Genomic DNA, 14,493 nt, shown 5'->3' with positions numbered 1-14,493 from the left:
AGATTTATTCTTCAGTCTTGGTTAGAAAGGGTTGCCAGGTAAGACAGCAGGGACCTAAACAGATCCACATGTGAGATGACACCATGTGTTTGTATTTCCGGATGGTCAAAACCATCTATCCTAAAGCAGGTTTGAAGATTACAAAAATGGAAGAACTATGGGATTCAAACCTTCCCTCTATGTCAGTGTTTAGATAAGCACATTGTTAAATCTGTTTATTAATGGTGCAAACTACTATAGTATGTAAAAGGTAGTAGAATTTTTAAACATGTTTTCAAATGTTACTGGTCTTGATAGGGGAAAATCCTTATTTAAAAAAAAAAACCAAAAAAACTAACATATACTTTTATCCTTTAGATTCTCCCTGCAACTCCATTTTCTGTGATGCTTATTGCAAAAAGACCATAACTCTTAGCTGTTGATCTGCTAAAACTTTTCCTCTTACAGATATCTTGAACAGTATTTCTCATTTAACAATATACATCAAACATATTTTTTTTCCTGTAATATGGAATTTTTTCTTAATTTATCGAGCGTATTTTGAGAATAGACAGCTTGAGGGGAGAAGCTGGAAGTTACAATCCTAAGGACAAGCTGAGCTCTTATCGATTGTATGGATGACAGTGATAAGCTTTACCCCCAGCTGTTGCTGCATAATGACTTTAAAACCTGTATCCTGAATAAGTCATTAAAAACTCATGTTACTTTCACTTTTGTATAGTCTTGGAAAAGTTGTAACATGCTGCTGATGAAAATGGTGACAGTAAATTAGGAATTCTGATTTTTGTCAGCGTGGCAATGCTCTGTTAACAAAGGCAAGATTTTGACAGTAGTGTCAGAATTTGCTGGGAAAGTCAGAAAACCACCCCGTCCATCCAACCATTTTCATCGGAGGAGTTTTTATGCTGTCATTTCAAGTTTAAAAATAGGAATTCAGTTAAAATAGTCACTAAATTGTACTTTTTTTTATGAGCCTTGTTAAAATAATGGTGGCGCTTGGGGGTTACAGGAAAAGTACTGAAGTACTGAGCTTGGGGTTTGTTGTGTTTTGGTTGGTTGTTTTTTCCCTCCAACAATGAGAACAGAGCAGTTTGAGATAATTTATAAGGCTTTTTTACTGTTAAAAGACAATTGTCATCAAACTTATTTTATTTCAGTAATTGCATCTCATTTGCTTTGTCTTCTGCCTTTCATTTAAGGTTTTCAGAGTCCTGTACTGGTTTCAGTAGTTTTTTGTAACTGTCCTCTAGTGAAATGGAAAAATTACTGCTATATGAGAACTTTTTCCTCTACTAAATCTAGGTATTAGCAGTAAAAGTGATGGACAAATCAGCCTCTCCAGCTGCAGTCAGGTGTTATTGGCTATTGCAAGCACCAGGTATCAATTTTTAGTCTCTAAAGGTCCATGCTTCACTTAATCAAAGATAACTCTCAAGGCTGAAAGGAACTCAGATGGACTTTGAAATCCCTGATGCCCTGACTGCTAGTCGGGGAAACTTTCCGTGTTTCATGCCATTTCCTTGAGGTCTCCGAGGGCCTGTCCTCTTTATTCCAGTATATTAGAAATCCAGGTATTCAGTAGAAAAATGTAGTCAAACGCATGAAATAAATAAATATTTTTTTTAAAAGGCAAGCTTAAAAATACTCACCAGTATCAGCTTTTAGGTTTTGAATGAAATAATTTCGTGTGCATGCCGCATTATTACTTTTTTCTGCAAGCTTTTTTTCCTCTTCCAGTCAGTAACTGCCTTCTCTTGCTTTTCCTACAGTAAAATACTTTAAATGGGGAGCTCAGAGTGGGTGTGAAAAATATAAAATATATTTAACGTATTTAAATGGAAGCTTTGGACATACATTACTAGGGCACTGTTTTTAAGGTAAGAGACTCTGCAGGAAGTCTTTCCTGCAGAGATTTTTCCTGCTTCCTGAAAGAAGTCTTTTAGACTTTGAGGAGTGAACCACTTTGAACATCAGAAGTGTCTCTCCAGAGCTCTCTATCTCGGACTCCTTGTGGGTGCCTACAGTCTTCCTCTGAACCTTGAGACAGAGCAGGAATTTCATGCATGCCTATCTGTGGTCTTGAGGTGTTTGCTGAATTGTTTTCTCAGATACCTAAAATCCCCCACTTTTATGAGGAACTCCATATTTTTAAAGAAGTGTCTGAAGATTTCAGAGTCTATATATTAGAAATCCAAGGCCTTCTATACCTAACCCTACAAGAATTTAAGGAGCTCAGAGGATGAAATCTGTTTCACCTACTGTCTTAAATAACTCCTGTTTTTAGTTTAAATCATGACCAAAATGAAAATAAAATCTCCCCCATATGATTTAGCAGTCATTTGGGAACAGTAATGAACCAAAGCTAAAGGTCCAGTTTTGTCTGTAATTTATAGACATGTCTAATAATTAAGAGCCCTTTAAATTAAGATGCAATAAATCTGAAGAAGTTGGATCATGGTAAAACATGATGGTCTAAGAGATAGAAGTGTATGTGTTATGACACTCGCACTGTCTGTTGAAGGAAGGACATGTAATTGTTTTATAAAACGTGGAAGTTCAAGGCCTTTAGAGGAGGTGGTGTTACACAAAAGTCACCTGCAGTCTAATTTAGTGAGCAGTCAGGTGATAACTGTATATAAACATCATGATATGAGTATGTGGCTGGTACAGGTTGTACGGTACGTCCCTGGAGACATTCAGAAACTGCCTGGACGTGGTCCTGGTCAAGGCAGCTGGCTCTGGGTGGCCCTGCTCAACCAAGCGGTTGGACCAGGTGTCCTCTAGAGGTCCCTTCCACCCTCACCCATTCTGTGATTCTGTGAAATGAAGGTTGCATGGAATCATCTTCTAAATTCTGTTGAGAAGGTGTGCATGTGCTTCTTGCCAACCATATTACATAACTAAGAAACTGTCAAGTACAAACTGCACGAAATTAGTGACTCTCCAGAACTAAAAATCTCTCTCAAAACCTGCCCAAACAAGATGCTCATTCTGCTGTAGACTGTTTTTCAACTATGGTTACTAGACAAACATTGTCTTACCCGGGGTTAACAAATTTCAAATGAGTAATGTTTTGAGTAATGTAAAAATAAACAAGCAAACAAAACCAAATATCTTTGGGTTGACCAAAAAAACAATTCCTAAGTTGTTCCTGGCAGGTTTTGCCCCCATCCTTAAGACACATATTGGGACTGATGGCTATGTTACAACACAATGCAATGAGCTTTTCACAGTGAAAAGTGAATTCTTACAGAATAAAAAATTATTAAATATATTTTCTGTCTTCTTAAAAAATGAACTCTTGGTACAGTAATTTTTAGAGCAAAGTGGGGGTTTTTGTGTTTTTGTTTTGATTTGGGTTTTTTGTTTGTTTGTTTTTCTTATTTGTCTTGAAGTTCATATAATAAACAAAAGTTTGCTTTATAGAGACTGTCCAGATTGCTGTTTTTATCCTGCTCTGTCTGCTACTATTTAGTATTTGCTGACACTAAACCTTGTCAAACAGATACCAGAAAATTTCTCCAGCCTTGTTCTTGTAATAGGGCTTATGCTGAGTGATAACATCACATTCATTAATGTTTTGAAAGTGGAACAAACATTCATTGTTATACCCTGATACGAATTTCACTTGAGATGATCACTTGAGATACTTGCAACCTTATATCTTAATACTAGAAGATTTCAAAGCATCAATTTCATTATCTTGATAAATTCATTATTTATTAACATAAGTAAGAATATAAACATCACCTAATTGGCGGTATTAAATGTGCAGCCAGTTTAACTTGTCCAAAGCAGGCTTGTTCTTTGCAGTTATGATTAAGTCCTTGAGGGGAATATGGGTCAAGTTTCTCTGTGGAAATCTCTAGGATTGAAGTGCTCTCTCAGGCTGCTCCCCTGTGCTGGTGTAGGAGCTTCAGGCAGACCCCAGGGAGAACCCTCTGTCCATGTTCTGTGATGTGGTGGGCTGGTTTAGTTATCTTGGAGGAGCTGCATTAAAATTAGTCAAGTCTGTGTTTAGTACACGGGTTTGAAAAGTATTAAATATATTTAATGCATTTAAATGGAAGCTTTGGACATACATTTTGAGTCAGCCAGAAAATCTGCTGGATTTTTAAGTTCAGCTAGTAAAACTATAATGTTAATGGAGAGATGGCCTCATCTCATACTTTGTAAGTGTCTACCGCTCAATTACTGGAATGTTTTTGAATGTTTTAGGAGCATCTTTGTTACCAATATAAATTATTAATTATCATCTTTTATTCCCTATCTCCAGAGCAAACTAGAAAAAAAAAAATACTGCCACAAGAGTCACTATTTTATTCAAAATGTTATCTCTTGACTCTTCAAGGTGACAGGTTTGAATAAGTGAACAGAAAACAGGTCCCCAAAACTTTTTAATTAAACATTTTTTGTAACTTAGTAGTGGGAGGGGTTGTGTATGTTCAAACTTCAAAAAGTTGGTGTACAAAAATGATATCTAAAAGTAGCTCCTGTACCACCACAGAAAAAATGTATTGAAGGAAAGAAGGCTTTTTTATAGCACAATGAGTTATGCAAAATGTAGTGGTTATGCCTCTTATGAATCAGCAAATACTTTGCCTGCCTTTTAAGGTTCCATGTGATTTCCCACAGAAAATTGGCTGTGGTGGAATTTGATTCTTGGGTTGAAAAAGTGCTTATGACGGATACCAAACAGCCTTCTCTGTTGATATTACATTATTATTCAGTGAAATAGTCAGAAACTGGCGAAATAAACACTTGAAGAAAAGTACCAAGATCAGTGTTTACAGAGCATTAGTGTTGTGTACTCCCTTATATGGTTCCGAATCATGGGTCATCTACCGCCACCACCTGCGTCTCCTCGAACGCTTCCATCAACGCTGCCTCCGTGCAATCCTAAACATCCACTGGTCAGATTTTGTGACCAATACCTCTGTTCTTGAGCAAGCAGCTGTCACGAGTATTGAGGCCATGTTGCTGAGAACACAGCTGCGGTGGGCAGGGCACGTCTCCAGGATGAAGGACCACCGCCTCCCTAAGATCCTGCTCTATGGTGAACTTGCCACTGGCTGCCGTATGAGAGGAGCCCTAAAGAGAAAATACAAGGACTCCCTGAAACAACATCTCAGCCTTGGCCATATTGATCACCATAACTGGTCTACTCTGGCCTCCAATTGGGAGGCCTGGAGACACACCATCTATAACGCTGCTGTCTCCTTCGAGAACGCACGCAGGATCACCCTTGAGGAGAAAAGACAACGCAGAAAGAACCGTGTCTTGCAGAATACAGCATCTAAGGAGTCTTTCTGCTGTGCCTTTTGCAATCGGATATGTCTGTCTCATATTGGCCTTTTTAGCCACCAGCGCGCCTGTAGCAAACGTGGGTAGAGCCTTCCCAAATCTTCGTTCGCGAAGCCCAGCCATTCAGTGAAATAGTCAGAGGGGTGACTAATTGAAAAATACTGAGCCTTTTTTTTTTCAGGAGCGCTGAGCACCTAATCTTATGAAAATCTCAGTGAATACAGGTGCTGTAGGTTAAAGCACCTCTTAGCAAATGCATCCCTGTGTAGTACTGTTCAGTTCCATAATTCTGAAACAAGACTCTGTGTTCTGTGCTGTCTCTCTGTCTAGATAACAATCGTGCTAAAATTTTCTACATTCTTGTTTAAAAGATCTTTTATCTTGTATCTGTGTGAATATCTGCAATCTCACCATCGTTTTGTGATGTAGTTCTGCTATGGCCCAAGTCATTGCTTAAATTACACATTTCAAACTGAAAAAACGTTTGCAGAACACTTTGAATAACATTTTTTTTCCTTTATATAAGTGAATCAAGAGTGTTCCTAAAAAATGACCTCCTAAGAATTATGAATTGTTCTACTTTGATTTCTATTAACAACATTGTGTATTTATATAATATTTAGTCTTCAGTATATCCACATATTTTAGGGTTTTTGAAGTTGCTGGTAAACTGCAGTTTACCAACTGAAGTTCAATTGTCCATTTTGCCACTTGCTGCGTCTCACACTTGGCTCAGTACTACTGAAGGGAAATACAGTAAAGGTGTGAGCACCAGGGTGAGAAGCATGGCCATGTGCAAGTTCTCGATATGAAGGGAAGTTGCCTTGTGCATTTGAAGACAGCAGGTATATAGAAGTTTTTTGTTACATTAATGCTGCAGAAATGTTTTAAATGTAGTCAGTTGAAAGGGAGAAGGTAGTGATCAAGTGTTGTAGCTCATTTTAGTACTGAAAGAGTGCATGACAGACTTTGGTGCATTTGCAATACAATTTCAGATTTGGAGTTGTTGTGATGTTTCTTCAATATATTTCCAAGCTGTTGATAAATTTTGACCTTACTCAATTCAAAAGACTTTTGAAACCACATTGAAGTCTTCTTTGGTATTTAGTGGCTTCAAAAAGGTTGTTGTTAGGATCCTGAGTCTTATTTTCCCTTTGTTGTATTAGTTCTGTGTCAAGTTTACCATATTTCATGCCACAGCAACTGAACAGGATGCACACGTTGCACTGCTTTTAGTATTATTTTAATTTGCTAATACATTCTAAGGAAAGTGGAAAGATTTAATAGTATCTATTATATAAATTGAGCATTAAATATCTACTAACCAGTTTTAAATATTGGTTCAGTCTTTGTGAATATACTCCATATGTTTAAAAATCAAAAAAGCAGAAAAAGCGATCTTGCTTTTTAGTACACCTAGTGAATTTGAAATCAGCTTTACTTCTTGAAAACCACAATTTCAAGTTAACAACTGAATATATAAATGAATATATAAATATACTGTTATAAACCTTACAGAAAAGAATGAATTTTATTTTCTGAGAGCTCCCTACTGTCTCTAGAGACTAGACTTAAAAATTCTATTTTTCTGAGCTTTGCATCAAGAACTATGTGACATTTTTGCCTTTCTTTCCTCTGCAGGTAAACTGTTCCACATTGACTTCGGTTACATTTTGGGCCGGGACCCCAAACCCCTTCCTCCCCCGATGAAGCTGAACAAGGAGATGGTGGAAGGCATGGGAGGGACACAGAGTGAGCAGTACCAGGAGTTCCGCAAGCAGTGCTACACAGCCTTCCTGCATCTCCGCAGGTAACGGGGCTCGTTTTGTGCTGAAATTTGTTAGAGCCGCCATAAAGCAGGAGAGAAGAGGAGCAACTGAATCACTGAAATGTTTCTGTGGAAAACCCAAAACTTGTTTAAGTGTGAACGTAAACTCAAGAATTTGTATGAAACAAAGGAATGAAAACATAGTAGCGGTGGTGGAGCTTGAATGTAATTGTTCTTCAAGTTAAATCCCCCAGCTTTGCTTGTTTAATAACTTAAATAGCTTTATTTCAGAACTTGTATGGGGTGTCAAATTATATATTTCTCTTTTGGGTATGTTTTTGCCCTTAAGCATGTTTTCCTCTGGTTATTGATGATCAAGTAATTGTCATTTTAACTCTTAAGTCATTACTCATTTGCTGCTTTATCCTCCTCCAGTTTAGATTAGTGGCAATCAAATTCTTTGGCTTGAAGCTGACACACACATATGCTTAGTTGACTTCAGGTCCTGTGGGACAAAAATTAGCTGCTTGTAGTGACAATCAAATATGTTAGAAATTTCTTTAGATACCCAGAACTGTGGCAGCTAAAACCTCTTTAGACTCTGTGCATCTACAGACCAATAGATCTCTTCTTTAAATTTGGCATCAGCTTCATTCTTTTGCAGTGACTGTATTACTTACCATCAGCTTTCTGAGCCAAGTAGCTCAGCTTTGTTCTGTTTAAACAGAACACAGGTAAGCACTCTTGGTCTGTCCAAGGATTTGATTTACCACATCTTCAATAGAGATGAAATAATCTCACTTTAATATCAGGATTACATATTGCAAACCTCCAAATATGTGGAAAAAAACAGTAATATGGAAAGCATCTGTGAAAAGTACAATGTAATATGAAAAGCAGTCAGTCAATGATATGAAGTAAAATGCTGTATGTAGTTCTCCACTTGTTAAAAGGAGAAAGAGTAAGGAGTTGGTCTAAGAACTAATATTACTGGCTTAAAAGCAATTCAACAACTTGAAAAAACAGTGGCATGTTATAAGCAAACAATACTTGTGGTGTCAGAGAACAATCAGAAAGGCTAATACATATTCCAAGTTCTGAATTGCTTAAAGCTATTTTGTAATGCTTTATTTCTTATTTGTCATATACTGAAGTTGTTTTGATTGTTTAAACCTAGCTGTTTCAATGGAGAGGTCTGTTGTGTCAGTGAAGGATTATTCATTGAATTAATTTATGTAATGTTTTGCTGCAAAGATCATCAGTAGGTGTGGAGTATAGCAGTAATTTGGGTATACAACCTAAACTGTAAATCAAGATAGGTTCATTTATAATGTCTGTGATTGTAGTTGTAATTATAGTCTCTCCAATATTTGTTCAGCTTAATAGGGAAATATTTTTAAATGGTTCTGGATAAATATCCTTAAGGCTTTCAACAGAGATAGTGTAGGAGAATAGTAGAATTACTGTAGCTATTACTTCAAGCAGCTAGAACTAAAAATTATTGAGCTTGCTTGCTTATTGAAAAAAAAGAACAACTGGATATGAAACTCCTTAGTTCTAACAGCTCTGTATGTTGGCAGAAACCCACTCACAGGTACACCTTCTGGCCAAGTAGTGTGAAACCATAACTTCTGATTGCTAAGACAAAATGCAAACTCTCTGTCATGTTCCCCAGTTTGTGTTTCATTTTTGTTCTTTATTTCCCTGAGGTGTAACCAGTTCCTTACATATGTCAAGTACTGTATGTTGGTGTTCCACGATTCCTACTGGAATGGGTGTTGCATAGTGAAAACAAATATAAGGAATTTAAAAGTTACAAGTAAAACAATAGTTCTGTTCATTGTTCCAGATTGTAAGCATTTTGGCATTATTATCATGATCATTATTTTGTGGTTTTTTGTTTGTTTGGGGGCTTTGCGGGAAGTTGGGGAGATGCTTTCTACTTCCTTGAACAACAGTAATGGGTTGTGTGTGTTTGTCAGCAGTGCTGTAATAAAGGAGCAGCCTCTGCATTCTGAGTGTGTTGCAGGGCAAGATGTGGTTGGTATCATTTATGAAAGCCAACTGGGACATGACAGTGTTTGGGGAGTGTAGGTGGTCTTGAGAAGAAGTGAGCCATGGGGGGATCCTGATTTACACTGAAAAAAGGCAGTTGCATTTTAAACTTAGGAATTTTTGACCAGGTAAACAGGGCCTTAGTCTGGGACTGCAAATAACTGTAAACTCTCTTGTCCTTGTCTTGTAGCTTCGAATTTGGTAGAGTATTTGCAGTGTCAACAGCCTAAATATTTAATTGCTGTTGGGCATCTATATGCAAAAGAGCCAAGTAAATGTTGAAAAAATAAATAAAGGAATGCTTAGGATCAAGCATTTATTTGACATATTAAGCACTTAAAACCAAAAGTTTCTGTTCTCAGAAAACACAGCAGTGCGAATTTGAACTTCTGTCTGTTGTGCATTTCTTCCTTAATACATAATAATAATGGCCAGTCTTCGCGAGCGAAGATTTGGGAAAGGTCATTAACCCTTCGAGCCTGCGCAGTGGATTTTTTAGGTGAGACACAGCGTGCGCTGAACTGAGCCCACCCTTTAATCCTGAGGTTCATCTGCCGGGGCCAAGCAAACTTGGACAGTGGCAGTGAGGGTCTCAGGACGTAGGTTTGTTTAGAGTGACCTTCTCTTAGATGGATTGCCTCACAGGGCTAACGAGCTCCATCTGCCCGGGGGGCTGGGAATCGAACCTGGGTCGCAGCGGTGAGAGTCCTGCACCCTAACCACTAGACCACCAGAGGCCCCACCTTAATACATAAGGCCTCTTCTATGTAGGAGTTTTTTTTCTTGGATTTCTTAAAGTTTAACAGCACTTCATGTTAAAATTGTAAGTTAATCAACCTTCAGTGTAGCCAAGTGCTCATCTGTTTCGTAAGTTAGCTTGTACTGAGCTTTGAGAAAAGCAAATTGTGTGAGAAGGATTTGGGTTTGGATTTAGGTGCTTAATTGAACCTTCTTAAACCTAGGAATTCCTGTCTCCAAGTTTGTTCTGGCTGTGAATGGAAGTCAGCCATTCTGGAGGACTTTGTAATGCAGATGTCAAAGATGAGTGATATCACTTGCTTGACAAAGGTGTTTGTTTCTTACAGGTCAGCCTCCTAGCTCAGGTGAGTCAGCAGAGTGTCTCCTCTTAGGATGAATTTGGGCTGTCAGTTCTCCAGCTATGAACCTCATGGCATATTTGCCAAATATGTAGCCTGTAAGAAGGATGACAGTGGACTACTGAGTTACAGAAATGCTGGGGTGAGGGGCAGAGGAGAGACCTGTGAATAATATAGTGAGCAACTCTTTCTTAATCTGGGTTTTTTTCTACTCAATACCTCCCCCAAAACTACTTTTTTTTTTTTTTTTTAACGAGGTTCTTTAGTAGATGACCTTATGCTTCAAGAACCAAAAGACTTGATTGTGGGGACAGAACCAGCTCTTAACTGGCATCTAGCAATGATGAGTAGACCTTTAAAATCTTTTTTACAAGCCTCCATGACATAAATATCTCCAGTAACCACCTGCAGTGCTCATAAGCTCTTGTCCTCTATGCCTTTCAAGAGCGAAAGGGTCTCAGGGTCCGTTCAAAGGAAAAACTGCTGATGGAAGCTACCAATAACCCACGAAGAGACTTGAGAGCACATACGTGTAAGATTTAAGCATGTTTAAAGTAGATTTGTTTGTTTCAGACAGGTAGGGAAAAAAAAAACAAACCAGTACTATCTGTGATGTCTGTTCCTGGCAGCAAAGCAACTTGACTGCCAGATTTCTTATCCAGGTCTGAAGCAAAATGGTAGAGTAACTTTTCTGCTTCTCTTTTGACTTGTGGTAAAAGTAATTTTCCCCAATCCAGTCCCTCACCCCTGTGAAAGTGAAACAGAACAGCTGAAACAAAGTAGACACTGAAGATTTCTGGACAAACAGTTTATTTCAAATGCTTGCGTTATAAAACCTTAAATCTTATATGGGAATGTGTTAGGTAGTGCTAGTTCCAGATAATAATTAAGTATCATGAGTGTTTGATGGAATTACACTTGTCTAGAGAGATGGTTTTTTGAGCAGTATTTACTTTGTAAAATATGCCCATGAAGCAATCATTTTGTATGGTTAAAATACTTTGTACTTGCAACTGTCAGCTTATATATGTTCAGCAGCTTCCTAATAAACAATTTTTGCTGCTAAAAATTCATTTTCTATCATCTGTGAAGTTCCTGATGCTCTTAGCAAAGCAATATTTCAAATTTTGAGGTCTGTTACATACATTGTCTCTTTAAGAGAACTAGACCTCTTTGCAGAGGAAGGGGAGTTTCAGTTTATGTTGAACAGCTTGAAAATTATCCTTTCAAAAAGCAGCTTACAGCTAATTTCCTGCAAGGGCAGAATGGTTTTCTTTAAAAAAAATAATACTGAGTGCTTCCAACACCACTTCAAAGCTGAAAGCTGTTCTCTACCTTGTCTGTTTTAATGGTTATAGATGACATATGTACTTCATAAGTGTAGCATGCTACCACTGTTACTGGAGCTTAACTGAGCAACTGAAGACTTGGATCTGGTTAAATATTTAACTTGTTGTGTCAAAAGCCCTTACGGTGACTTGAAAAATCATGTCTTGTAATTATGAAGAGTTCAGCTCTCAGAATGCTATTTTATATCATACTGCTGTATCACTTTTTAATAAAAAATAACCTTTGAATCAGTATTCTAGCAAATGTTTTTCCTACTTGAGGTAGAAAATGGCATTAAATCTTAAAATATATGAAATCACAGTTTATATTTGATGTGTCTCTGAGTAAATGTTCTGGTAATTTTACCAAATTATAACAAAATCAGGGCAATTTATTGAGTTTTGACTGTGTGAGAGAGTTTGAGAGTTAAACTTTGATGATTAATGTCAGTATCTTATCTTCTTAACATAAATATATTCAATTAAATGTTGCAAATGGACCTCTGAAGAATTACCAATTCACTCTTAAGATGATGAGTTCTTAAGTTGCTTACAAAAAATGTCTTTTGTGCAGTTTACAAAGTATTTTACGTGATTTGCTCTTCTGCTTAGGTATTCCAACTTGATCTTGAACTTATTTTCTCTCATGGTGGATGCCAACATTCCAGATATTGCTCTTGAACCCGACAAGACTGTAAAAAAGGTAACTGAAAAACTTTCCTTGTCTTTCTGTAACGTAGGTCATCTCATTAAGAAATGTTCAGTCACTTGTGATGACTTTTGTATCTGACCTGAGAACACTTGCTCCCATTCAGGAAATTTTGATCAATTTCTAGAAGCATTGAAGTTAAAGATAGGAGCGTGTACTTTGAGATCATTTAGCACATGTGCCCATAAATACAGAATGGCTTTTTATCACCCATGTAGTGGGTGCACAGTCTGCCCTAGCACTCTGTTCCAAGGGGTATTTTAGGTGAGAACACTGTTCCCACCTTATCAAACCTTTTATAACCAAAGCAGTCAACACTGACTATATCATGAAAGGTTGTTCCATCTAGTCTAGATTACTGTAAGTCATGGATGGTTTTATAAAACCAGTCTGCTGAAGGTTTGAAACCTGTAGGCTGGTATGTCTTCATCACCAAGAAATTTTTGTTTATTGTGAAAACAGGCTGATGTCCCATAATTCTGACTTTGTCCCTCTACTCCAGCTTGAGCCATTCTTCTCCATTTGGTGTTTGAGCACCAGTTGACATGAAAAATACTGGATCCGTGTTCATCTAGATTTCATTGCACTTACATTTTAGACAAATATTGGCTCTTTTATAACCTGGTTTATAGTGAAGGGCTATGTATTTTAATTCCACAAAGGACTTTGTGGAGCCTCTGTATCCAATGGAAATTAGTTCAGTGTAATTTTTATTTCAGCTGTGGATTTTCTCTAAAAAAGGTTGTTCTTCATTGTTTTCAATAAGCTATGAAAGCAGAGATTCAGAATCTTTAAATTAATATTTCATGTTCTAATATAATTTCCCTAAAGAAGACTAAATTGTGACTCAAACAAAGTTTTTTTTTTTGCCTTCAAGAATCTGAGCATTTCTGTTCAGAGTTCCTTGGTTTCAAATTGATACAAACAGTTCATGTAGCTATTCAATTTCATTTCCAGGAAGGCTGAGCTAGCCACAAATGCTGTGTTTTGTGGTAAAGGTGACAGTCCTCCTTCCACATGACTGTCTTCCTGAGAAAATGACAGCTAATTCTTTGTCTATATCAATATTTGAACCTCACCTCTGTCCCTAAATGCCCTACAAAGACTGAGTAGATAACTCACACAGAACATGGGAGATAAAAGCCTAAAGTAGCCAGCTAAAATGGTTCAATACCTACCAGGTTCTGGGAGTAACTACATTTTTGTAGAGACACCTTCTTTTGAAGGAAGAGACCTTCCTAGCAGTATGCAACTCCTGTCTATGAATTTCATTTTTATAAAGAAGACTTGTTTAATTCTTACTACCCACTGGAAAAAGGCATGATATACAGTAAGGGAGGGGAAGATCTTTTAGGTTGCAAAGTTTACAAATAGATGCACCATAAATCCTAGGAAATTTGAAGTATGCAAATACAGGCAGAGCACAGAGGAATTTTTGGGAAAGTTTGTTGTTGACTGAAACAGTCATCAAGACACCAAACAAATGGTTTCATTGAATTTCAGAAGTGCTGGTTCTTTCATGTTTATATCAGTAGGTTTGAGACTTGCTGTGTATTTTAATCTTACTCAGTATCTGTTCAGAGTTCCCCGTCGTTTGATCATAGAATCCCAGAATTTGAGTTGGAAGGGACCTTAAAATTTATCTTCTTCCAACCCCCTGACATGGCAGGGACACCTTCCACTAGACATGTGGCATTGTTCATTCCTGCCTTGAATGCTCTCTCATGAGCTCTGATATGTTTTTATCAAACAGAATTTCCCAGTGCTTGCTAATTAACATGCAATATCCTTCTTTCTTGTATCTTGGCATTGCATTTTATGGTATTAAACTCTCTAGAAGTGCTGTCCAAGGGTATATGCTTTCTGTAATTAATGATAGTAGGGCATCAGATTCTGTAAAATACTTGTAAAGGATTATTTTAATATAGCAACGTTTGAGTATTTCAGACACTTCTAAAACTCTTTTAGTCTATATAAATTTCCTGTATAATTTTCTTGAAATAACAAATCATCATACAGAATTAAAACCCAACAAGTCTTTTCTACCGCTGAGAAGTATGTTACAGTTCACTGATGTACAATGGTTAAAAATCAAGATTATGTAAAGCATGATGGCATTGTGTGCAATTGGAGATCATGGAAGGAAGCAGTATCTAAAAAGAAGTTGTGAGAGCCATGAATTAGATCCATGTGGTTACTTCTAAATTCCATTACAAAGTATAAATAATAGTA

At 37.2% G+C, this 14,493-nt stretch overlaps 1 protein-coding gene across 2 annotated transcripts in view; it reads left to right on the top strand.

The window, feature by feature from the left end:
- Positions 1 to 14,493, top strand: part of PIK3C3 (phosphatidylinositol 3-kinase catalytic subunit type 3) — a 69,164-nt gene that overhangs the window by 39,546 nt on the left and 15,125 nt on the right. For both annotated transcript variants that reach the window (XM_017819798.1, XM_017819797.1), the window contains exons 22-23: positions 6,946 to 7,114; positions 12,165 to 12,255. In XM_017819798.1, coding sequence (XP_017675287.1) covers positions 6,946 to 7,114; positions 12,165 to 12,255 — 260 coding nt within the window. The remainder of the gene's footprint in view (positions 1 to 6,945; positions 7,115 to 12,164; positions 12,256 to 14,493) is intronic.

This window comes from Lepidothrix coronata, unplaced genomic scaffold, assembly GCF_001604755.1.
Source record: "Lepidothrix coronata isolate B3197 unplaced genomic scaffold, Lepidothrix_coronata-1.0 Scaffold77, whole genome shotgun sequence".
NCBI classification, from domain to species: Eukaryota; Metazoa; Chordata; class Aves; order Passeriformes; family Pipridae; genus Lepidothrix; species Lepidothrix coronata.
This window is presented reverse-complemented; position numbering and strand designations above follow the sequence as displayed.